Genomic DNA, 26,658 nt, shown 5'->3' with positions numbered 1-26,658 from the left:
ATTTAAACAGCTGAGTGACTTTATGTCCTAATAGGCATGTCAGTATCATTAGTCAGAAAATGGTGTTAAGTAAACTGTTGGGACTGAAGGCAGATACATTTCCCCCTTTCTGAAAATTACACTATACCAGTTTTGAACATTTTCTAATTTCGATATAAAATAAAAGCAGAGATTGATGAAAATACTTACTAGTTTAGGCAAAATTGTGAAGGGAGAAACAGAACTAATATTTCAAGCCTATGACCCATCTCCATAACCTAACTTTGTTCATTTTCTGTCTCTACAGGAAGTATTTATAGAGCACTTGTTAGTCGGATCAATTCTGCATTGGAGGAACAGTTTGGTAGACAACTCAGTTATAAAATGCATGAAAGCAAATCCATGCGGACAAGGACAGAGGCATTTGAGAGTCATATCCAGGATGGCGTGGTGGGTTTGTTTCACTTCATAGCATGCATTTCACTATGTCCATGTCATCAATCTGTACATGTGTAAATGCTAGAAAACTGAAATAGAAACAGTGAATGTTATAATTACTCAGCAGGTCAGGTAGTAGTAGAGAGAGAGTTAACATATCGGATTTATTAGCTTCCATTCATTCATGACATTTTTCATACCATCCTGATTATTGTAGTCAGTTTAATTACCAAGTTGAATCTGATTGGTAATTTAATGACATTACCCATTTATTTTTTTCACTGTATTAATTCAAGAAAATGTTGTAACTAACTATTTTTTGAAAGTTTGTTACATCATCGTGTCCTAATCTAGAAGAACTGATGTATGTAAAATGAGAATTTTATTTTTATTTTTCCATTTCTTTCCTGTTTCGTTTCATCTCCATAACTACGTTTGGTGATAATTTGTATTTAGTTTTCTCTGCAACCATTACTAGTAAACCTAATTATGAATATTGGAACATCTAGCACTAAGCCCATTGGGAATTCCAATAACCCAACAAAGTTAGTGTTTCTTTCTCTCCTTCAATGAGGTTCACTTTCACCATGAACCCAATTCCTCATGGAAATGGAAGAAAATGCCTTTTTATGTTCAGCACCTGGCTGCTCGAATTCAGCTCTTAATATGAAGACAATACTGAAGCCATGACAGATGAATGTATGGCTAAGGAGTTGGTGCAGGGGGCAAGGATTCAGATTTTTGGACCACTGGAATTTCTTCTGGGGCAGAGGTGACCTGTGTAAGAGGAATGGGTAGCAACTGAACTGGTGGGGGACCAATATCCTGCCATCCTGGCAAGCAGCTTTGCTAATGCTGCACAGGTGGGTTTAAAGTATATTGGCTGGGGGAGTGGAATCAATGCAGGACTGAGAGGTGGGAAGTCAGTATGGATTGTAATGAAAGAAAGTTCCGTGGACAGAATAGGCAGGAGCACGACAGGGAACAAGGAAGTAGACATGGAAGGACTTTTGGATTGAATTGCACATTTTAATTCGAGAGGCCTGACAGGCAAGGCGGCTGAACTCGGGACATGGATAGGTATGTTGCAGCCATTACAGAAGCCTGGTTAAGAGAAGGACAGCATTGGCAGCTTAATGTTCCAGGGTACAGGTGCTACAGGAGAGACAGGTAGGGGTAAAAGAAGAGGGAGTGTGTTATTGATTAAGGAAAATGTCACAGAAAGAGTCCGAGATGACATTACTGATGGTCCGTCCTGTGAGTTTGCATGGGTGGAGGTGAAGAAGAAAAAGGATGTGATCACCTTGTTGGGAATGTACTACAGGTCCCTAAATAGTCAGTAGGAATTGGAGGAACAAGTATACCAAAAGATTGCAGGCGGCTGTAAGGATAATAAGGTAGTCATAATGAGAGATTTTAACTTTCCCAATATTGACTGGGAGTTTCATAGTGCAAAAGGCTTGGATGGGGTGGAATTTGTGAAATGTGTCCATGACAGTCCCCTCAGGCAATATGTAGAGTGCCTTACACGGAAAAGGACAAATTGAATCTACTCTTAGGAAATTGGGAAGAGCATGTGATTTAAGTTTTTAAGGAGTTGCCTTTTGGGACCAGCGTTCAGTTAGCTTTAAGATAGTTATGGATGAAGACAGGGTGTGCCCATGAGTTAAAATTCTGAGTTTGGGTAAGGCCACCTCTGATCGTTTTAGATGGGTGTTGCTCATTGATGGTAGTAGTTTGTTTGATGGCAAAGGAACTTCTGGAAAGTGGAATGATTTTAAGAGTGTGGTGACAAGAGTTCAGGGCATACATGTTCATGTTCGAGTGAAGGGTAAGGTGGAATTAAAGAAGCTTGGATGATGAGAGAAATTGACGATCTGGTCAAGAAAAAGAAGGAGGCATGGGCCAACACTCGGAAGCTGGGATCAAGTGTATCCCATGAGGAGTTTCTGGAACTGAGGAGCATGCTTAAGATGGAAATCAAGGGCAAAAAAGAAGATAACTCTGGCAGATAATATTGAGCGGAATCCAATGAGATTTTATGTACATTAAGGGAAAGAGGGTGACTAGAGGGGGAATACGTCCCCTTAGAAAGCATAAAGCATCTGTAGAGCTGTAGGAAACTGGAAAGTTCCTCAATGCGTATTTCTCCTCTATGTTTACTGTGAAGAAAGCTGTAAAGACTGGGGAAATTGGGACAGACATGGAAGTGTCCTGAGGACAGTCAGTGTTATAATCAAGGAGGTGCTGAACGTCTTAAGGATGTATGAAGATGGATAAATCTCCTGGGCCTGACCAGATATATCCAAGGAGACTGGGAATCTAGAGGAAAAATTGCAGATGGCCTAGCAGAGAAATACGAATCATCATTAGATATGGATGAGGTGCTGGAGGAATGGAGGATGGCCATTGTTATGCCTCTATTTAAGTATGGGAAAGCCTGGGAACTATATACCAATGAGTCTGTGGTAGGCAAGTTACTGGAGAGAGAAAACTGAGGGATAAAATATATATGCATTTGGATAGACAGGAGCTGATTAAGGATGTGTAAGAAAGAACTACAGATGCTGGTTTAAAATGAAGGTAGACAAAATGCTGGAGTAACTCAGTGAGTGAGGCAGCATCTCTGGAGAGAAGGAATAGGCGACGTTTCAGGGTCGAGACCCTTCTTCAGTCTGATAGTCACCATGGTTTTGTATGTGTCTCTTTTTCAGGGATAACTTTTCCTTACAAAGGGTGGTGGGAATATGGAACAAGCTTCCAGAGGGGGTAGTTGAGGCAGGTACTATTACATCATTTAAAAGACACCTGGCCAGGTATATGGGTAGGAAAGGTTGTGGAAACTATGGACCAAACAGAGGCCAATGGGCATTGTGTGGATGGGGCATCTTGGTCAGCATGGGCAAGTTGAGCTGAAGGGCCTGCTTCTATGCTGTATGACTATGAATGATGTTCTAAACATCCCTGTTAGCAGAGTGAAACAAAGACACATGCTAGAAAGCTAACGTCAATACACTTGGCTCTCTGAGTGCTTCTCAGGAAAAGAGGATTGTTGTAGATCCTTGGTGTAAATCATACCCTTTGAATCTTGTAGTCATTGACCAAGATAATATAGAATTGTAGGATCATGGTATTGCAAAATTATATCATTTATTCAATTGTAAACAAGCAGAGTTATCCATCCAGTCCATCCCCATTCTACTAAAAGCTATTTTTTCCTTCAAGGTCTTATCCATCTGGACATTGCTTGGAATGGGGGGCCTACAGTTGTAAGGCGAGATTGGATAGGTTGGTTTCAATCTGACTACAACCTCGGCGACTGAGGGGCCTAAAGAGGTTTATTGATAGGGTAGATTACTCATAGTCTTTTTTCCCAGGGCACGGGATGCTAAATCTATAGAACACAGGTTTAAGATGAGAGGGTAGACATTTAAAGAAGATCTGAGGAGTAAGCTTTTCACACAGAAGGTAAACACCTGGAGTGAGGTGAGGAGGGGGTGGAGGCACATACAGTGACATTTAAAATTGATTTTAGACAAGTAATTGGACAGGAAAGGTGAAGAGAGATACAAGCCTAATGTGGGCAATGGAATTAGCATAGATAAGCATTGAGGTGGGCATGGATGAGGTGGGAAGATCGTTCCTGTGCCTTATGATTCTATGATTATTTTTCAAAGTTGTGACAGACAAGTTCCATATTCCTCACTGAATTATAGTTCATAACTATGCATAAACCAAAAATAGTTTTACACTTCCCCTGTGTACTTTACTCTTCACATTATCTCTCTGAACCTATTCCTCAATATGCCTGATAATAGAAATATCTTCTCTTTATTTACCCTGCTTGAACCAATCATGATTTCTACTTTTCTATCAAATTTCCCTTCAGTGTTCTTCGCCAAAAGAACAACCAAACGTGGAGGTGCGTGGAATTAAATAGTCATTGGAAGTATAGCTGAAGGCAGACGAGAGAGAGTTCAGATTTTTCTAAAATGAGAATGTAGGCAATTGTATTCCTCGTGAGTGAGTGCTAACAACATTGATCTTTTTAATATTTATATCAATAGCATAGATATGAATAACAGAGTACCAAACTTAGGGGTTTGATTAACAGTGTTAAATACAGTTATACACTACTAAAAAATAAGTAAGGCAGAATGGGCTGACAAATTTATTATGGTCAAATGTGAAGTGATATATTTTCCTGTTAAGAACGAGGAGAAGCAGCATATACTAAAAGGCTCCAAACAATATGCCCGCCAATGGACATATTTTCATATAGAAACAAAGATCTGCAGGGTGGGTGGAGGTGTAGTCAAGATAGCTATCGAGATCTATAGACGTATTATATCAAGGATTCTTAATTGCATTTGAAGGACTATTTAAAATATTTTTTGAGGTATTAAAAAAAAAAACACAACCACATGGTATTAATCCATTCAGCAGTCTTTAAATAGTATTGTAAAGTAGTGTCAGAATTTATCTTTTGAATAAAATTTAGAATATTTATTTCAGAATATGATGTTTGAAAAATGTGGAACTGCCCCAGATATGGAAATTATCTTGTGTCGGAAGGAACTGCAGATGCTGGTTTAAACCAAAGATAGACACAAAATACTGAATTAACTCAGCGGGTCAGACAGCATCTCTGGAGAAAAAAGGAATAGGTGACGTTTGGGTCTAGCTCCTTCATACGGAGGGTCTGGGGAAATCTATAATCTTACTGAATATTATAATAAGAACAGTGTTAATAGTCACGAAAGTCTAAAGGCATTTGTCCTGTTAACAAACTGAATGTCAAAATCCCAAAGTGAAAGAAAGCTGGCAATATATTGGAATAATTATCTAAACGAGAACCAATAGGAATATTCAGTTGTATACTTGAAGAGCAATGATCTGCAGGCTACTGCCCGAGACCTTGTATTGAATAAATAATTGAACTGAATACATTTTTTATTAGCCAAGTATGTATACATACAAGGAATTTGCCTTGGTGCTTTGCTTGCAAGTAACAACACGATATACAGTAGACAATTAAAAATAAAACATTGTTATTTCAACATGTGAAGAATGAAATAAAATACCAGAGCAAAAGGACGCTACAGGCTTTTGGCTGTTGAGTAGAGCTACTGCTTGTGGGGAAAAAAAGCTGTTTTTATATCTGGCTGTGCCAGCTTTGACAATCCGGAGTCGCCTTCCAGAGGGAAGTGATTCAAAGAGTTTGGCCAGGGTGAGAGATTAGTTCAGGCAGTTCTTTTGCGACTGGCATAGATATGATGGTCACCTCTTGGGTTGTGTTTTCTTTGATTCTGTGAGGAGTTATATCAAACAGAAAGAAACGCAAAGTAAGGAAATCATATTGCTTTGAACCAAGTTAGTAGCTTTGGAAGCAAGCCCCAGGAAGGTTAACTTTCGATAAATTTCTATCAGCTAATGAAGGCTTTTTTTTTTCAGGTTTCTTTATTACAGAAGTGGCCAGACATGAAATCCAAATTGCATATTTTGTTCAACCACAGTTTACCACCAGACTTGAGGAAGCTCATTTGGAATCTTTATCTGTCCAACACAAAAGGTAGGGGAAGGTAAATCTTTCCAAGTCAATGTTTTACAGGTGGAAATTCTGTAAAACATATCTGCTACAGGAATATCTGCTGAAAATCTCAGGACATTTATTCATGCAACAAGAGTAAATGTTTCTAGTCTTGATGCATTTTAACAAAGTAACTGATCTACTGTGCATCAGAAATGTTACACCCTCGTCTCTCATACCTTCGACTTGAGTGTCTGCATGAAGGCATATCCTCTCATGTGGAGTCATCCTGCAAAGTACAAGAAACACATTGTGTTGATTGGCACATTTCATGTCATTTGTGCAAACTTCAAAATGCTTGGAAAGAAAATGGAAGGATCCGGACTTCAGGATGTCCTCATGGAATCGGGACTCATGTCTACTGGTTCTATGAAAGGTGTTATGACAGGAAAGAACTATGACAGAAGTCTGCACTGCCACAAGACGATGGTGGAGTGCTTGGAGAGGCTATTTCTTGATGAATTCCTGTCTATGGCTGAAAAAGATGCAGTGCTGTCCGGTATACCAGAGGAATCAAAGGGCATCTTTCAAGAGCTAATCCGATCATCAACAAAGCAGGAACTTAACGAAGTCATGGCCAATGCAGATCTCAACACATTGATGGAGTCGTATGAGAGCTTCAAAGCTGATGTTCGAAAAGGGATCTCTCGGGAAGACTGCACAATTTTGGTTGTCGTACATGGATTCTGTGCGCATTGCTCTCTCATTGATTAGGTCTGTGAAAGAGAACAACTTTCCGTTGTACTTGCACTGTCTGTTTTTTATGCCCGATCTCTTCACCTTTGGTGGTCACAATTACTCCCGCTATCTGACCTATCTTGCTGTGTTCTTGGCAAACATCGAAGAATCACATCCCGGTCTTTCCTTGAAAGAGGTGCCATCAGTGTCGCTAGATCGTTCATACCAGGAAACCGATGTGTTGTTGACAAAACGATGGAGATGATCACGCAGCATGGCAAATCTCGAGGTGGTGGTAGTGTTGTTGGGCTCTCTGGCATCTTGGAGAATCACAGTGCTTATCAGAGATGGGTTCGAACTTCAACAGAAAGGGCACACTTTCTCTCTGCAACTTTCAGCCTCGCAGACATAACTTCTGGTACCAATCATGGAAGCAAACACAGAGATCAACAACCAACTGAGATAAGGAAAAGTGAGGCATGTGTAAAGAAAGCCATTGATGCTATAAAGAGCTTCCTGAATCATTTTGATGTCGATGACAAGACTGGGTTGTATGTACTCTCTTCTGGTGAACGTGTTCCAGCTGAAGTTGAGAAAGATGTCATAAAGGTCTTTACCACAGGGAGAAAACAGAAAGAGAAGTTCACCAGAGAACGACTTGAGAAAAAGACAGCATTCTCCGAACCCATCAAGAATCTGAAGCTCAAAACCATGGCAGAAACAAAGAAAACAGTGAAGCTGAAAACATCTGAACAAAAGGTTATAGAGTACAAGCAACAAGGAGATATCGCTTTTCAACTGATGGTCAAAGCACAAAGTTCTGGCAGTCAACTCAATCTAGGGGAGATTATGAAGTACTCTCTGACCCCTGTACCCTACATCGTTGGTACATCAGACAACTCCTTTACATAGACTGATAAATCCAAGGGCCTACACTACCTATTGAAAGATGTAGACAACTCACAACTTCCTGCCAGTAACAACACATTGATAGTGGATGATGGCAATGCTGCATTCTACTCTCAAAGAGATTCCTGCAAACCTCAAAGAGATTGGCATCAAAATCTTCAATGCATTGTCATCTAATGATGTAGTCTTCAGTATCGATATGTACAAACCAGATTCAGTGAAGTCAAGTGAATGGACACGGCGTGGGTGTGCGGAGAAGAGAATAATCAAAGGAGAAAAGACCAAAAAACCAAGAGATTGGAGGCAGTTCTTGACCAATGATGAGAACAAGAAACAGCTCATTGAACTTCTTCTTGATGTGTGGAGTGAGCATGACATGGCAAAGAGGCTACACGGAAGGAAGGTGATCTTCATTAAGGAAGGAGAGGCCACACTTCTTACTTCTCAGAATGGGAAAGAGACACTGCAGTCTGAGATTCAATCCCTGAAATCAAACCAAGAAGAAACAGACTTGCGAGTCATCCTATACTGCAACTATGGCAAAAAGCAAGGATATGACCACGTACAAGTCAAAAGTCCAGACAGCGATATCTTTTTCATACCGCTTCAATTTGCAAACTGTATTCAAGACACCACAGTGTTCTTTGACACAGGGAGAGGCAACAGGCAAAGGCTAATAGATGTCACCCATTTTGTAAAGCAGTCCTCCTCAGAATACTGCTCAGCATTGCTTGGACTGCATGCGATCTCAGGCTGTCACTCAAAGGAATCGGCAAAGTCAAGCCAATCAAACTGATGCAACAGCGTAACAAATTTGTGAAACCTCTGGCAGAGCTTGGTGATTTTCATAGAGTTGAAGATGATATGGTCCTAATTTAGTGCATTTTTTGTGTATCTTTGCTAAGAAACAGGCTCAATTGCAAGTCCCAAATTCGCAGACCCCAAGAAAGAGGGCAAAGTGTGAAAAAAAAACAATTTTGACAGATTGAAATAAGGGTTAAAAAAAACATAGTCCAAATGAGTTTTTTTTTTCTTGGGAACATCATTTTTTCCGACAGAAGAGATACCAATGAACAAAATGACACCCAAGAAGTAGGATCATAGGGAGGTGCACAGTAGGCCCCTCTGGAATTAACTTAATGAGTCTTATCTGCACTGTTTCTAAGGCAAGCCCATCCCCAGGCAAGTCTACTGTATATTTCCTTAAATAAGAAGACTGAAACTGGATGCTGCGCCCCAGCTGTGGTTGAAAAGCTCTGCATAGTCAGCAAGACTTCTCTACTTTTGTCTTTCATCCTAAATTCTGACCACACATACATGCACACTTTCTGTATATGATACAGTATTAACCCGATCTCTGTGAACATAATGATTCATTAAGATTGCACAATGTGAATATTCTGCTTTTCTATTCTTCCCACCAAAGTGGATGGTTTCACTCTTTTCTTACGTATCCTTTGCTACCCATTTCATTTAACTATTCATTTTTCATTAAACTATTCATTTAACAATTTGATTTAACCATTAATTTATCTTTCTGTAACTGTTTGCAGTTTTGCCCTCTTATATTCATTCCACCCTTGTACCATTAGCCATCTTGGATTCAGTATAAAGCTAAGATCAGCACTGATCCTTTTGGTGCAAATCTGGTTACGGTTTGTCCATCTTAAAATCTTTATTGCCACGTGTACCTAAGTACAGTGATTTTTTGCATATAATTCAGTGACAATCCTACTATACATTAGCACAATCATACCAAGTAAGATAGTAGACCACACCGAGTCAGCACACAAGAGTTTCCACACTTAGTGCCATCTTGTACCCTCCAAGTCCGAATTTCTTTTAAAATCTTAAAGCCTTAACTTGGCTATAAAGACCCATCGTCTGGATGACAGCATTGGGTCAGAATCGCAGGGTCGACCTGACCAGGTGATGTGTCGCTGTCCTCCATCACTGCTCCGCACCACTGCAGGCCACATCAATTCCCAAGCTCGGCCACTTTGAGCAGCACCCGATCTAATGGGGCCCCAGACAGCTGCAAGGCCGACTCCACCGACTCGATCGGCAGTTAGGGGCCTGTCCCACTTAGGCGACTTTTTAAGCGACTGCAGAAAACTATGCTTAAGAAGGAACTACAGATGCTGGAAAATCGGAGGCAGCCAAAAATGCTGGAGAAACTCAGAGCGGGTAAGGCAGCATCTATGGAGCGAAGGAAATAGGCAACATTTCGGGTCAAGACCCATTCGGGTCGGGTCGAGCACCAGGCCAATATCTCTAACACTATCACTGGCTTCATCACTTCCGGCTCCCTGCCCTCCCAAGCCTCCAACCTCATAGTTCCCCAGCCCCACACGGCCCGATTTTACCTTCTCCCCAAAATCCACAAACCTGACTGTCCTGGCAGACCCATTGTTTCTGCCTGGTCATGCCCCACCAAACTTATTTCCACATACCTCGACTCCATCCTATCCACCTTGGTCAAATCCCTCCCTACCGATGTCCAAGACACCTCACAAGCTCTTCGTCTCCTCCATGACTTCCGTTTTCTAGGCCCCCATTCCCTCATCTTCACCATGGATGTCCAGTCACTCTACACCATCCCCCACCAAGAGGGTCTTAAAGCCCTAAGATTCTTCCTCGACCGCAGAACCAACCAATCCCCGTCTACCGATACTCTCCTCCGCCTAGCGGAGCTGGTCCTTAACGTTATCAACTTTTCGTTTGACTCCTCCCATTTCCTTCAAATCCAAGGCGTAGCTATGGGCCCAGCTATGCCTGCCTCTTTGTAGGGTACGTTGAACAATCCTTGTTCGAGGCGTACCATGGCCCTGTCCCCGAACTCTACCTCCGCTCCATCCACGACATATTAGTGCTACCTCCCGCACTCATGCTGAACTCACTGACTGCATCCATTTCATCACTAACTTCCATCCGGCACTCAAATACACCTGGACCATTTCCGACATCTCCCTACTGTTTTTAGACCTCACTATCTCCATCGCAGTTGACAGACTACTGAGCGACATTTACTATAAACCCACTGACTCCCATGGCTATCTGGACTACACTTCTTCCCACCTTGCTTCCTGTAAGGACACCATCCCCACCTCCCAATTCCTCCGTCTACGCCGCATCTGCATCCAGGATGGGGTGTTCCAAACCAGGGCATCGGAGATGTCCTCATTCTTTAGGGAACGGGGTTTCCCCTCTTCTACTATAGATGAGGCTCTCACCAGGGTCTCTTCTATACCCCATAACTCTGCTCTCACTCCCCCCCCACTCGTAACAAGGGCAGAGTCCCCCTTGCCCTCATCTTCCACCCTACCAGCCATCACATACAACAAATAATCCTCTGACATTTTCGCCACCTCCAACGGGATCTCACCACTGGCCACATCTTCCCATCTCCTCCCCTATCGGCTTTCCACAGTGACCGCTCCCTCCGTAACTCCGTAATTAACTGGTCAATTCATCCCTTCCCACCCAAACCACCCCCTCTCCTGCCACTTTTCCTTGCAACCGCAGAAAATGCTACACTTGTCGCTTTACCCTCCCCCCCTTGACTCCATTCAAGGACCCATGCGGTCTTTCCAGGTGCGGCAGAGGTTCACCTGCACCTCCTCCAACGTCATCTATTGCGTCCGCTGCTCTAGATGTCAGCTGCTCTACGTCGGTGAAACCAAGCGCAGGCTTGGCGATCGCTTCGCCCAATACCTCCACTCGGTTCGCAATAGCTAACCTGATCTCCCAGTAGCTCAGTACTTCAACTCCTCCTCCCATTCTGAATCTGACCTTTCTGTCCTGGGCCTCCTCCATGGCCAGAGTGTGGCCCACTGTAAATTGGAGGAGCAGCACCTCATGTTTCACTTGGGTAGTTTACACCCCAGCGGTATGAACAATTTCAGGTAGTCCCTGATTTCTCCTCCTTCCCCTCCCCTTCCCAGCCCTCCCACAGCCCACTGTCCCTATCTTTTCCTCTCTTCTTCCACACACCCCCCCCTCCCCCCCCACCACAACATCAGTCTGAAGAAGGGTCTCGACCAGAAACGTCGCCTATTTCCTTCGCTCCATAGATGCTGCCTCACCTGCTGAGTTTCTCCAGCATTTCTGTCTACGCAGGAAACTATGCGCTCGCCATATGTTGGTGGTTGCCGGGGAGTCGCCTTCCTGGTCGTGAGAAGTTCCCGCATTCTGGGAACTAGTCACAGCCTCATTATGGTCGCCGCAAATTTTACAACATGTTGAAAAATTTGTGGCGATCAGAATGAAGCTGCCATGGAGAGTAGCGAACTGTAGGTGGGTTGCCAGGAGGTCCTAGCGGGACGTAGTAGGTTCTCGTAGGTTGTAGCCGGTGCTGACCGGTGAATTTCATTGGCTCATTGGGGAAAAAAACAAGCAGTAGTTTTCAGAACCAAGGATAACCGACCGGTAATGTTAAATGCCTGCCGCGCTTCACAGCCGTGTATCTCTGGCTTCTTCAAAGTTGTCTCCACTCCTTCTCTCTCCTTTTCTCTCCTTCTCCCCCATTCTCTCCCCCTCCCCACCTCTCCCCCCTCTTTTAAAGGACTTACCATAGCCGTATTAACTACAGCGCCAACCTTCCCGTTCATCGCTGTGTGTGTCTGTCTCACCTTGGCTTTGCACTGTGCGAATTTCACTCAGACAGCGCTCCCACCCCCGCTTGCCCTGTCCTCCGCCTGCAAAACGGGCTGGTGAAGGAAGCGATTCGTGTGTGTGTGTTCCACTCTGACAGTCGTCGTTCCAGTTGCCGGTTTTTCAGGCGACTGCTGGCAACTTGACAGTCGCCGGCAGTCGCCTGAAAAATCGCCTAAGTGGGGCAGGCCCATTATTCTCATTTCAATGTCTTCTAATTTCTGCTTGTCTTTCCCACCATAGAAAGCTTCGAATCATGTGTCGTTTAATGTATTTCTCTGCCAGTAACAGTAATTGCATTACTGTTAACTGTGAAGAAGTCTAGACCAGTGGGTTTAAGAAAATAGCAGTTCCTTATTTTGTAGTGATATGTTTTAGTTTTATTTTGAGATACAGCATGGAAACATGCCTTTTGGCCCACTGAGTCTGCGCTAACCACTGATCACCCATACACTAGTTCTATCCTACACGATAGGGACAATTTACAGAAGCCAATGAACCTACAAACTTGTAAGGCTTTGGAATGTGGGACAAAACTGGAGCACCCGGAGAAAACCCATACACGGTGACTCTTGTGCATCGCATCACAAGGTCACGGAGAGCATGCAAACTCTGTATAGACAGCACCCATTGTCAGGATCGGCCCCATGTCTCTGGCGCTGAACGGCAGCAACTCAATGGCTGCGCCACTATGCTGCATGTCTTTAGTTGAGGTCGACAGAGTAAGGCAACTTTAATGTAACATTTGACACAAGGAGACCTATCTTTCCCCTCTACACTTGATGCTATGAACAGATTCCCCCTTGCATTGAAGATTATACCAGGGTTAATCTGCAGATAATGAAATGAGACCAGATTGCTGTACCATCATGGCTGTGAAGTGCTGGACTTCCGAAGGTATATGAAGGGTGATAAATCTCCAGGGACTGATCAGATATATCTTAGGACACTCTGGGAACCTGGAAAATAAATTGCAGGAACCGAGACGGTGACTCTATTTAAGAAGGGTTGCAAGAAAAACGCCAGGACTATACACCAGTGAGCCTAACATCTGTGGTAGGTAAATTATTGGAGAGAATTCTGCGAGATAAGATAAATATGCATTTTGATAGCAGCAGATGTTAGATTGGCAACATGGTTTTGTAGGTGGGAGATCATGTCTCACGACTTTGAGTTTTTTTGAAGAAATAACCAAGAAGGCTGATTAAGGCAAGGCTGTGGATGCTACCTGCACAGACTTCAGCAAAGCCTTTGATAAGGTTCCGCATTGTAGGCTGCTCTGGATAGTTAGACCACACGCGATCCAGGGAAAGCGACCTGCTTGGATACAGAATTGGCTTCACAGAAGGAAGCAGAGGGTGGTGCTGGAAGGTTTTTACAAACTGGAAACCTGTGACTATTGGTGAGCATCAGAGTTTGGTGCTGGGCTGTGGTTCAGTATCAGTATCAATATATCTTTATTGTCATTTCCTGAGTACTCGCATACCTAGAGGAAACAAAAAAACGTTGCTCAACCAGTGTCCATTCAGTGTGCAGTACAAATAACAACAAGTAAATAGAAATAAAAATACATATATCATGAACAAATTAAATTAAACACTCTACTCTCTACTAAACATCAACAGGCGTTCCGATCGACAGCTGCTGCAGTGTGTCCAGGTTGATGGTTGGTGCGCGATACTTTGGCAGGGGGCTAAGTCCGTTTATCAGTCTTATAGCCTGCGGGAAGAAGCTGAGGAGCATCCTGCTGGTTTTGCAGCTAATGCTTCTGTACCTCTTCCCAGATGGCAGGATGGAGAATATGTGATGCGATGGGTGGTAGGGGTCTTTGATGATGGAGATGGCTCTGTTGATACATCTCTTCCTGTATATGTCCAGCAAGAAAGGGAGTGGAGCACCAATAATCCTGCTGGCGGTCTTCACAATCCTGTCAAGTTGGTGCCGTTCGTACGCCTTGCAGCTCCCGAACCAGGAAGTGATGCCGTTGGTTAATGTGCTCTCGATTGTCCCCCTATAAAAAGTTCGTAGATGTGTAGTGGGGAGACCTGCTTTACGTAGTCTTCGGAGAGGGTGTAGTCGCTGCTGGGCTTTCTTGACCAGTGCTGTGGTGTTGGTTGTGGACATCAGGTCATCTGACAGGTGGAGTCCTAGGAACTGCTGTAATTTTTGATAACCCCCTTCACTGTCTACAATGCCACAACATGAGCAAATTTACTAATCATGTCTTGCACATTCTCCATGTTTATACCAACAATTTAGATGAGAATGTGCAAGACATGATTAGTAAATTTGCTCATGTTGTGGCATTGTAGACAGTGAAGGGGGTTATCAAAAATTACAGCAGAAACTTGATTAACTGGACAAGTGGACTGAAGAATGGCTAATGGAGTTCAATACAGATAAGTGTGTGGTGCTACATTTTGGGGAAGTCAAACCAAGGCAGGACCTTCACTGTGAATGGTTTTGCCCTGGGGAGTGTTATAGAGCAGAGGTATCTAGGGGTACAGGTGCACAGCTCCGTGAAAGGGGTCACGGGTAGATAGGATAAAAAGAAGTTTAATTTGACACCTAATTCACTTTAATATCTTCAGTATTAAAAATGTTATGGCCATTTACATAGTCTGAAATTAGCATCTTGTTCCCTATTGCTTTTCCATTGACTTAACTCAAAAGCTGTGATCGAGGACAGTCAAAAGCTCATAACGTTCTTAAACGTTAAGGGAACTGAATGAAATTTTCAGTTATTATTGATTGAAGCATTCTGAAACAAAAATGAAACAATCTTACTTGGATGACCTGAAATTAAAGCATATAATTAGTTAGTTACCTAATTGTAGCTAATTACAAATTCAATTACTAGATCTAAACATCTATCCATTTCTTAAGAAAAGGTTAACATTTTTAAATAGCTTAAGTGTCCAAATAACATTCACACAATAATTCACAATATAACAATATAATCTCATTGTCATGAATTTATAGGCCAAATGGAAGGAATTTAATGTTTAATTCCCGTAAATTAATGGGCATTTTAATCATCTTGCGAGTGGGTTTTTGTGGAACGCAATCGATTGGAACGTTGCGGTTGCAGTGAATTTGAACCCCATATCGGCAGGAAAAACACTGCCGGTTCGTATGGGGCCATTAACACATTTTCGCCAATGAAATTTGGATTAAAGTCATCCTAAGAAGCAAGTTTATATGTAAAATAAACGACTTGCCTTATGTTTTGTCCCCTACGTGAGATCCGTCCCGTTGTAGGCGTTGACGGCGTTAAAAGTAGCTTTTTATTTTACTCCAGGGATTAAATTGTCCCGTGATTTTAAAAAAAAACTTCCGAGAAATGAAGTCGGAATGATTTTTCTGCAGCAGCTGAACAGAAATGCTGGTGTAACTCAGCGGGTCAGGCAACATCTCTGGAGAGAATGAATGGGTGATGTTTTGGGTCTAGACCCTTCTTCAGATTGATGATATGGTTGATGTTGAATTGTTTTCACCAGTAGGGGAATCATGAATGTGGACATAAATGCAAAATCAAGTGTTGGTCATTGAGGTGGCAGACATGTCTTTCCACAGAGGATATTGAATCTGTGTAAATCCCTGGCTGGGGACGGTGGAAGCCAAATCATTGGATATATTTAAGTTGAATATTTGAAAACATTAAGGAATGGACGGTTATGAGTAACTTGCACAGAAAAGAAGTTGAGGCCAGCACAGATCAGCCATGATCATATTGAATGGTTGGGGAGGTTGAAAGGGCATGGTGGCCTGCTCCTGCAATTTTCCTTTTCAGTAGAAAAGTTAGGAGGATGCAATGAAGTCTTGAACAGTTTTAAAAGATAATTAAGAGCAATGGGATTTGGGGTAAATATGTGCAAACATTGCACGGGCATGTTAAGACTACGGTTATCCTTTCTGTGGTTAAATCTTAAAGATGAGATCTGTTAACTTGAGATGTGAAAATCACAAATAACTTTAAACTTTAGATTAGAAGGAATCAGCAGCCGACCAAGATAACAACTTCCTACTGTAGCAGAGCTCATTTGCATATTTTCATTTCGACATTCCCAGGTTTTAAGAAATGCCCATGTATACATCACAGAATCAAATAAAACAAATAGCAGTGAAGGATTTTTTTATCCCCCGTGGTAATGCTAACTAAAACATTGAATTAATTAGGTTGATCACATTTTCCACTTCTTGGTACAGATCCTTGCTCATTCAAAAATGTAATAGGTACCCGAGGGGTAACCTTTTCACACAGATGGTGGTGGGTATCCGGAATGAACTATCAGAGTAGGTAGTGGAGGCAGGTACTATAACGTTTGGACAGGTATATGGATATGAAAGGTTTCGAGGACCAAACATAGGCAGGCGTGACAAGTGCAGATGGGGCATCTTGGTCAGCATGGGCAAGTTGGATTGAAGGGCCAGTTTCTGTGCTGTATGACTATGCCTACCTGTAAATCTCTAGCTCTTCCTTTCCAATGTTATCATATCCTTTTAAAGTGGTGACCATGCATTAAATTATACTATGATTGTGGTCTAACTGCAAAACACAAAGTGCTCAAGAACTCAATGGGTCAGGCGGCATCTATGGGGGGGGGGGGGGGGGAGAATGGACAGACAACATTTTGGGTCAGGACCCTTCTTCAGAGGAGTCTGAACATGGGTTCCAACCCAAAACGCCATCTGTCCAGTCTGAAGCAGAGTCCTGATCCAAATCAGTTGTCAACAGAGGCCTTGCCTTACCACAACGAGTTCCAGGCCCACTTAATGTAGAAGTCTTCTCCCATTACCTCTGTCACCAGGCCTTTTCGATTGTAAGTTCTCCACTCCCAGTGATGACCAAAGATCAAGATCTCTTCTCTTGGGCTCCCCCTGCTGGCCTTCTACCCTCTTTGTATCTTTATTTCCGAATGTGACATCAACCATCTTGACTTCTCTAGTCCCTGTACGTGTTCCAATCTCGCCCCCTCTGAACGCAGAGCCCTCCACTCACTCCGCAGCAATCCCAACATCGTTATTAAACCCGCCGTTGTAGTCTGGCAGGCTGACCTCTACCATGCAGGTGTCCTTGAGACTCTTGAAAGGCGCCCATAAATAAAATTTATTATTATTATTATTATGCTGAGGCCAGGCACTAGCTGTCGAACACCTCCTCTGACCTACCCTTTGACCATGACCTCAGGAATGGACACCAGACCATCTTTTCCAATACTATTTCTAATCTCATCACCTCTGGCAATCTCCCCTCCACAGCCTCCAACCTTATCGTGCTCCAACCCTGCACCACCTCTTTTAGCTCCTTCCCAAAATCTACAAACAAGACTGCCCTGGTGTTTCTGCCTGCTTCTGCCCCAGTTAACTCATCTCCACATATCTTGATTCAATCCTATCCCTCCTTCTCCAGTCGCTCCCCCACTACATCCAAGACACTTCACACACCCTTCAACTCTTCAATCCCATTGCCTCACCTTTACCATGAACATCCAGTTCATTTACACTTCCCTCCCAGCCATGAAGTTCTCAATGCCCTTCAGTTCTTTCTCGAACAGAGACCCAATTAATTTTGCTCTACTATTGCTCACCCTTAACAACTCTTTAGACTCCACACACTTTCTCCACAACACATCATCCTCCAATATTTCCGTCATCTCCAATGTGATCCCACTACCAGTCACATCTTCCTATCTCCACCCCTTTCCGCGTTCCTCAGAGACTGCTCCCTCCACAACTCCATGGTTCACTCATTTCTTTCGACCCAAACCCAAATCCGAAACGTCGCCTATCCATATTCTCCAGGGATGCTGCCCGACCTGCTGAGTTACTACAACTCTATATTTTCCTGATCCAAAACATCACCTGGGAATCTTGTCAACACATATAAGATCCTGGCAGACATTGACAGGATGGAGACTGAAATTACATTTTCCCTGTTATCTAGAAACGGATGCCATAGTTTCTGAATAAATGGTCATCCACTTAGGACAGAGAGTGATAGTCATACAGCATGGAAACAGGATCTTCGGCCTAACGCCCACACTGACCAACATCCACACTAGTCCCACCTGTCTGTGTTTGGCCCATATCCCTCTAAATATATCCTATTCTTGTATCTGTCTAAATGTTTCTTAAAAGTTGTGTTCCTCAACCACCACCTCCACCTGCTCGTTCCATACACCACCACCCTTTGTGTAAAAAAAGTTACCCCTCTAGTTCCTAATAAATCTTTCCCCCTTCACCTTTAATCTAAGTCCTCTGGTTCTTGATTCTCCTACTATGGGCATGAGAATCTGGGTGTTTACCTGACCTATCCCTCTCTTGATTATGTACACCCTGAAGGGCCTGTCCCACTTACGCGATTTTTTTCGGCGACTTGCCGGCACATGTCATAGTCTCAGCAGGTTGCTTAAAAATTTTCAAAATGTTGAAAATCCAGTGTCGACCAGGAAAAGGTACGACTCTTTGGGTGGGAGACTACTCACGACCAAACAGATGTCAGTCCACAACATGTTTGGGGTGACGCCTGTTTGGCCGTGAGTAGTCGCCCAAAGAGTCGTACCTTTTTCTGGTCGACACTGGATTTTCAACATTTCGAAAATTTTCCGTGACCTGCTGCAACTATGACGGGTGCCGGCAAGTCACCGAAAATATCACGTAGGTGGGACAGGCCCTTGAGAGGAAGAAAATGTATTTTCAGAGAAGACTACATTTGTACCTCAGGAAGCTGTGGATGTGGAGTCATTGAATATATTCATGGAAGAGACTTACAATCAATTCAATTAAAAATAATGTGAAAGGTATGGGGAGTGCATGGGCAAATTAGGTTGACACAAGAAGCATCATCGTATTGAATGGTTAATCCTCAGTAACAAAAATGATGTTTAGACCACTGAACTCAATCAGGACCTGGAACATAATTATTTTACTCTACAAGTACTTTGAGGACAGCCAGACTCTGTGGAGAATACTGGTAATATATATTGTCAGGATGTGTAGGAAAGAACTACAGATGCTGGTTTAAATCGAAGGTAGACACAAACTTTTTATAGGGGGACTGTCGAGAGCACACTGACATACGGCATCACTTCCTGGTTCAGGAGCTGCAAGGTGTACGAACGGCACCAACTGGACAGGATAGTGAAGACCGCAAGCAGGATTATTGGTGCTCCACTCCCCTTCCTGCTGGACATATACAGGAAGAGATGTATCAACAGAGCCATCTCCATCATCAAAGACCCTTACCACCCATCGCATGACATTTTCTCCATCCTCCCATCTGGGAAGAGGTACAGGAGCATTAGCTGCAAAACCAGCAGGATGCTCCTCAGCTTCTTCCCACAGGCTATAAGACTGTTAAATGGACTTTGCCCCCGCCAAATATCGCGCACAAACCCCCACACTGCAGCAGAGCCACTGTTGTGCCGCTGCCGGTCGGAACGGCTGTTGAATGTTTAGTAGAGTGTTAAATTTGTTCATGACATGTATTTTTTATTTTTATTTCTATTTAATTTTTCATGTACACTGAATGGACACTGGTTGAGCAACGTTTTTTTGTTTCCTCTGGATATGCGAATACTCAGGAAATGACAATAAAGATATACAATACAATACAATACAAAATGCTGGAGTAATTCAGCGGGACAGGCAACATCTCTGGAGAGAAGGAATGGGTGATGTTTTGGGTCGAGACCCTTCTTTAGACTCTTTGGATAGGTTAGAGTAAGTAAGGGGAGTGGAAATGTTGAGGCAGTTGATACCCAGCCGGCAGTTGGAAATGAATAGGTAGAGGGCCATGCGGAGGGGTCCAAGAGGAGGGGGTCTGGTGGAGATGGGAGACAGGGTCATCACTGGGTGGTGAGGAATCCTTCCTATAGAAAAAGGTTTTGGGAGAGTTGTCATCTTTGTGAAACTAAATGACTTTTTCCACAACTTTTTTGGCACATCCTAATTTTAAAATCATATTTAACCAAATGTGTTGATAAACAGGGGTAGAATATCAGTATTTGAACAGTAGTACTTTTTGTTAACTAATGCTTCTTTTTTTCCTCTGTAGTGAGAATGGAATATATTTCCTGGCTATCTCTAAACCTTGCCCAGTCCAACACTGACAAAGCGATATTCCTGAAATGTGAATCTCTGCTGTCTTCAGAGCCAACTTTCAAAACTCTCAGTGAAACAAAATGTAAGCAATTCTTGAGAGTGGGGACACTTATTGTTGGAATAATATATTTACGCAACATTTTCCGACATTTTGTGAAAGATTATAGGTTCAGTGTTATTTTCTATCTCACGCTTCCTCACGCTATCCCCATCTCAATTTATCCATCTCTGTCGTATCTGCCACCAGGATGAGGTTTTCCATTCGAGGTCCCATTCCCAAACAGGCTTTTCTGTCAGAGTGAGGCCACATGCAAACTGGTGGAACAGCACCTCGTATTCTGTAGGGTACCCTAAAACCCAATGGTATGATCATTGAATTCTCCAATTTCAAATAATTAGCCAACAATATCCACCCCCTTTTATTTTTCTTCCCTATGCACCACCACTAACCTGCCTCCTTATCCCCGCCCGTGTTCCCTTCCACTAATTTCTCTTCCTCTGGCTTCACATTTCATGCCTCTTCCATCCTTATATCACACCTTTTGCTCTCCCAATCTTTGACCCAATTCCTAATCAAAACCCCCCTCATCTATACCCATCTGCCAGTCTTTGTCCCGCCCCACTCTGCTTCTTCCCCCCCCCCCCCCCCCCCCATTACAAACAACCTGCTGAAAGGCCACCTCCCTGTGTTCTGCAGAGATGTTCTCTGTCCTGCTGGGTTACTCCAATACTTGGTGGGGGGGTTTTATAAACTGTATCTGCATTTCCTTGTGCCTCCCACTTTCTTCATAGCCCCTTCAAATTATTTTCTCTTAACTGCCTGTCTAATTGTCTCCTGAAGCCCTGATTGATTCGGTTTCCACCACTCCAGGTAATGAATTTAACATGACGACTGACAGTTAGATTAAATTGCATTTTTTTCAGTACAGAAAGACGAAAAATGCTGGAGTAACTCAGCAGGACAGGCAGCTGGAGAGAAAGAATGGGTGACATTTTGGGTCGAGACTTCTTCAGACCAAGTGGCCTGCCAGTTAAGGCAGATTTACTCAACCCATATGTACATGTGTCTGGGACATTATGGAAACCTGACTCAGGCAGCTTAATATTGCAGAGCACGTACTACTGGTGAGATAGGGGTGGGGGTAAAAGAGGATGGGGAGTTGCTTTACAGATTAAAGTGAACTTTCTGGCTGCAGCCCATGATGACATTACTGAAGAATCGTCCATATGCGTGAAGGTGATAAATAAAAATGAGATGATTCCTTAGTAGGGATTGTATTAAAGGCCCCCAAATAGTCAATGGAAATTAGAGGAGCAAATAGGCCAGAAGATTGCAGCATATTAGGATTGTCATAGTATGAGACTTTAACTTTCCTAATATAGATTGGGACTGCCAGAGTGCCAAGGGCTTAGATAGGGTATTATGTGTTTCCTCAGATAATATGTAGAAGGAAAAGCTTGACCTACTGTTGGGGAATTGGGGTGACTGAAGTAGCAGTGGGCGAGTCTTTCCGGTCCACATTTCCATTAGCTTTACAATAGTTATGGATAAAGACTTGAGCTGAGCTACGTTAAAGTTCTAAATTGGGGCAATGCCAAGTTTGAAGGTTTAGTTTTAGAGATTCAGTGTGGGCTCGGTAGACCAAAGGGAAACACCCCCTTTGGTCTACCTAGCCCACACTGACCATCGATCATCCCTACACTCATGTTATCCCACCATAGTATCCTACACACAAGGCTAATTTACAGAAGCCAATGAACCTACAAGCCTGTACATCTTTGGAATGTGGGAGAAAACCAGAGCACCCAGAGAAAACCCACACTGTCACAGGGAGAACGTACAAATTTCATACAGACAGCACCCATAGTTAGGATTGAAACCAGGTCTCTGGCTCTGTGAGGTAGCCACTGCCATCGTATTAGACAGGAGCTTACAAAAGTTGGTTGGAGAAGATTGTTTACGGGCAAAGGGACTTACGGAGGATGCTTTTCAAAAATGCGACAGTGAGAGTTCATCGTACGCATATTCCTGTTTGAATGTAAAGCAAGAAAGGTAGGAGTAAGGAACCCTGGATGATGAGAGAAACTGAGGCCCTGGTCAGGAAAAAGGAGGAGGCATGGGTCAGATTTTTAGTTTTAGTTTTTAGTTTTTTTTTAGTTTTAGAGATACAGGCCACCCAGCAATCATCACACATTAACACTATATACACCCACAGGGGACAATTTACAATTATACCAAGCCAATTAGTCGACAAGGTTTAGGCAGCTGGGATTAAGTGTATCCCTAGAAGAGTATAGGGGATTGAGGAACATTCTTAACAAGTAGATACAAAAAGCTGGAGTAACTCAGCGAGACAGGCAACATCTCTGGAGAGAAGGAATGGGTGATGGTTTGGGTCGAGACACTTCTTCAGACTGGTCTTAAGAAGGAAATCAGGAGGACATAAACTGGGCACGAGACAGTTCGGGCAGGTTAAGGAGAATCCAAATAGATTTTCTAAGTATAATAAGGGATAAAGCCTAATGAGAGACAGAATAGGAACCTTGGGAACCTATGTGTTACACAGCAAGGGATGGGCAAGGTCCTCAATAAATATTTATCCACTTTTTAATCATGGGGTAAGATATCAAGATGGCAAAACTTTGCAAAAGTTCATGGAGCAAGATATCTTGAGAACAGTCTGTATTACAGGTCCAAGGTGTCCTGACTGAGGTAAATATTTCAACGTTAGACACGGGTAAGGTTACAGATGACTGGAGGCTGGCTAATGTTCTAGCTAAAGAGGGTGGTAGGGCCCAGAGAGTGCTGTAGAGCAGAGGGATCTAGGAATACAGCAACATCATTCTTTGAATGTGGTGTCACAGGTAGATAGGTTTTAAAAGAAGGCTTTTGGAACATTTCATCAGTGAGGGTATTGCATGGAGGTTGGACATAATGTTACAGGTGTCCAAGACGTTGGTGAGATCGTATTTGAAGTATTATGTTTAGTTTTGGTCACCCTGCAATAGGAAGGATGTTATTAAGCAGAAAAAAGTGCAGAGAAGAATCATGAGGATGTTCCCAGGAGTGGAGGACCTGAGCTTGGTAAAGATTGGACAAGCTAGGACTTTATTCCTTGGAGGACAGGAGGCCAAGGGATGATCTTATAGAGGTGTATAAGATCATGAGGGGAATCGATAGGGTACATGCAAAGTCTTTTACCCGGACTAGGAGAATCGAGAACCAGAGGACATCGGTTTAAGGTGAGGATGAAAAGATGTTATCAGTCCAAAACTCCAACATGGATAAGTGGTTTTGAATCGAGGCTTTGAATGGTCAGGCTGAAAAAGTGATTCAGTATAGTTTAGCATTTGAGCACAGTTTTTAATATCAGGTTCATTATGGATGGAAGGTAGGAGATTAGTCATAGAGTTATACTGCATTGAAACAGGCCCTTTGGCCCAACCAAATTCCTAACCCCATTTGTCCATTCCCTATCTCTGTAATCACCTCCAACCATACAACCTCCCTGGCTTCAGTTCTTTCCGACCTCTTGTTTTAGCTCTTCTATTGGTTGGACACTCAGTACACTCAGCTGCCTCAGCTCTAGGATTGACAATTTCCTTCTCGAATTATTGCTCTTTTCTTCATTTTATTTTCTCTCTTATGCCTGCATTATTGACCAGGGTTTTAATCATTTTACCTACAATTTCTTTATGTAGATCATTGTCAAATTTTGTTTGTTTACACGAGGTTGTGAAGCAACTTAATCCATTTTACAACATTAAAGACGCTATATAAATACATCAATGTTGTTTTGGAAGTATGCTAAATCTATGCCAGTCATTGCACCTCAAACCATTGTTCGTGTTGGTCTAAGTCCATACGTTTTAGCAATTTTATTATTGAATCATGAATGTGCTTACAGATGCGGCCAAGATCATGAGTAATGTCCTGTCTTACTACCAGAGGATTCAACACTCCAGCGATTATCTTTCAGAAGCAAACTATCTCCTGCTGGTTCCATTGGTACAGGTCTCCTTAGCAGCAACCACTCCCAGTGCATTACTCAATGTGCCTAGTACTCAGTTGGTCGAAGAATATGTAACATTCATGGAGTGGTGGAAGAGAGAACTGGTTAATCAGGTATGTTCCTAGAAAAGAACACCAGATTTTCTTTAATGCTTACTTTCTACAATAAGTAAAATCAACCTGTGATGCCTTTGGCTGGGTTTTTAATGATGATGCCACTAAATATTAAGAAAATTACAGAAGCAAGGTTATCGGAGTCTCAAACTGAGCCAGAATTTATTGATTTTTAGCCAGGGTTTCTGCAGAAAACTGCCAGCTAACTGCATTGCATGGTCAGCCTGTTCCTGATTCCTAGGTCTTTGCATTCCCACAAAAATGTTAGAAACTAGTTGTAAGTCAGATGAAAAGATAAGTGGTATGTTTACATATTTTTCTTAATCTTAATGTTATACAGCCAGGACCTTCGCCTCAACTTGTCCTTGATCTAGGTGCCCCATCTAAGCTAGTCCCTTTTGCCTGTATTTGCCCCATATCTCTCTAAATTTTTCCTATCCATGTACCAGTCCAAATGGATTTTAAACGTTGTTATTGTACCTGCCTCACTATTTCCTCTGTATTCGTTTCCATAAGTTTTACTGATAAGAACAGACTACAAGATATACACCAATAGGATAATCTATGTAACAGTAGGAAAGGAAAGAAACATATCGATTGTTTTTCTGCACGTTCAATGTGTGAAATAAACTTTGGTCTCTTCTGACGACCGGAGAGGGGAGAAGAGAATGACCGGGATGTGAGTTAGGTTATCTGCTTTTCCAAGGCAGTGTGAAGTATGGGTGTAGTCAACAGGGGAGGGGCTGGTTTGTGACATGGACTGGGCTACGTTCACAACTCCCTGCACTTTCACATTTCACGTTTATGATTCTCACTGTCCACACTCACTCTCACTGCCCCCGGATACTCCTGACTTGCAGCACCTCTTGTTCCATTCACCATGTCCTCAGTGTTTCTCCCCACGTTTTCCATTGATCTAAAAAATCTCCCATTCTATTCTTAAAACCATTTGAGCCTCCTCTGATTGATAAGGAGAATGTGTTTTATTTGAGGGCACAAGTGAGCATCCAGATGATTGAGGAAGAGGCCCTGGTGATGTGTGCAGGCAGACCAGATCTTCATTCCCTGGGCCTGTTGGGCACAAGAGCTGTAGGTTGTGCATCACCGTTTTATATTTACCCACGAGGCTTTAACAACTTAATAACATGAGCAACATAATAACTTAACAACTAATCTGAAAAATGACACCTTCAACAGAGCAGCGCCCCATCAATGCTTCATTGAGTTCATGTTATCGGAGCAGAATTAGGCCATTCAGCCTATCAAATCAACTCTGCCATTGAATCATGCCTCATCTATCTTATCCTCTCAACCACATTCTCCTGCCTTCTCCCCATAACCCCCGACGTCCGTACTAATCTAGAATCTGTCAATCTCCGCCTTAAAAAATATCCATTGACGGCCTCCACAGCTTTCTGTGGCAATTAATTCCACAGATTCACCACCGTCTGACCTCCTTTTTATTCTTTTATTCTGAGGCTATGACCTCTGGTTCTAGGCTCTCCCACTAGTATCCACTCTACCCAGGCCTTTCACTAGGGTCGGGTACTTTTCGGCGCCTCCGTTTTGGAGGGTTAGGGTTGGGTCAGGTACTTTTCGGCGCTGCAAAGGAAACGATCTGCTTTAAGTTTTCAACTTATTTCTTTCCCTATGGCACATTAGCACAGTCTTATGTCAGTGCTAATGCTAAATACATATGACAAAATAAATTCAAGAGCATGCTGTAGTGTGAATAGAAAACATATTAAATGAAATGCAGGTCAGTAAATTTTGATGAACTTTCTAAAACGTTAAAAACCCCCATCGGCCATCCCTCACGAAAAGCAGTCCTGAATGCTAACCCTAACCCTAACACTAACCCTCCAAAACGGAGGTGCCGAAACAGCGGTTTCACTATTCGGTAAGTTTCAATGAGGTGTCCATCCTTCTAAACTCCAGCGAGTGTAGGCCCAGGTCATCATTTTCAGCATGTTTTTCTTTTGTATTTGAGTCCTTGGTGTGGAAAAACTGGAAGTACTCAACGTTAGGCCACATCCGTGGGAAGAGAAACAGAGTAAGCGTTTCAGGGTGGAGACCCTTTGTTAGGTCTCGGGCAAGTTTTTTACAATGTGGCGGGTGGAAGGAGCCACCAGAAGAAGTGGTAGATGCTGGACAACTACAACGTCTAAAAGACAGACAC

At 42.9% G+C, this 26,658-nt stretch overlaps 1 protein-coding gene across 5 annotated transcripts in view; it reads left to right on the top strand.

Moving 5' to 3' along the window:
• LOC129710508 (uncharacterized) overlaps positions 1 to 26,658 on the top strand; it is an 84,554-nt gene that overhangs the window by 10,038 nt on the left and 47,858 nt on the right. For 4 of the 5 annotated variants that reach the window (XR_008725687.1, XM_055657506.1, XM_055657508.1 and 1 more), the window contains exons 3-6: positions 287 to 429; positions 5,872 to 5,989; positions 20,307 to 20,435; positions 24,262 to 24,479. Coding sequence is in view for 4 of the 5 variants with exons in the window: in XM_055657506.1 (XP_055513481.1) it covers positions 287 to 429; positions 5,872 to 5,989; positions 20,307 to 20,435; positions 24,262 to 24,479 (608 nt within the window). In the remaining variant the exon portion in view is untranslated. The remainder of the gene's footprint in view (positions 1 to 286; positions 430 to 5,871; positions 5,990 to 20,306; positions 20,436 to 24,261; positions 24,480 to 26,658) is intronic. The other variant, XM_055657507.1, reaches the window with a different exon arrangement.

The sequence above is a fragment of the Leucoraja erinacea genome, chromosome 28, assembly GCF_028641065.1.
Source record: "Leucoraja erinacea ecotype New England chromosome 28, Leri_hhj_1, whole genome shotgun sequence".
Taxonomy (NCBI): domain Eukaryota; kingdom Metazoa; phylum Chordata; class Chondrichthyes; order Rajiformes; family Rajidae; genus Leucoraja; species Leucoraja erinaceus.
Note: the sequence above shows the minus strand (reverse complement) of the source record. Positions and strands in the feature narration are given on the sequence as shown.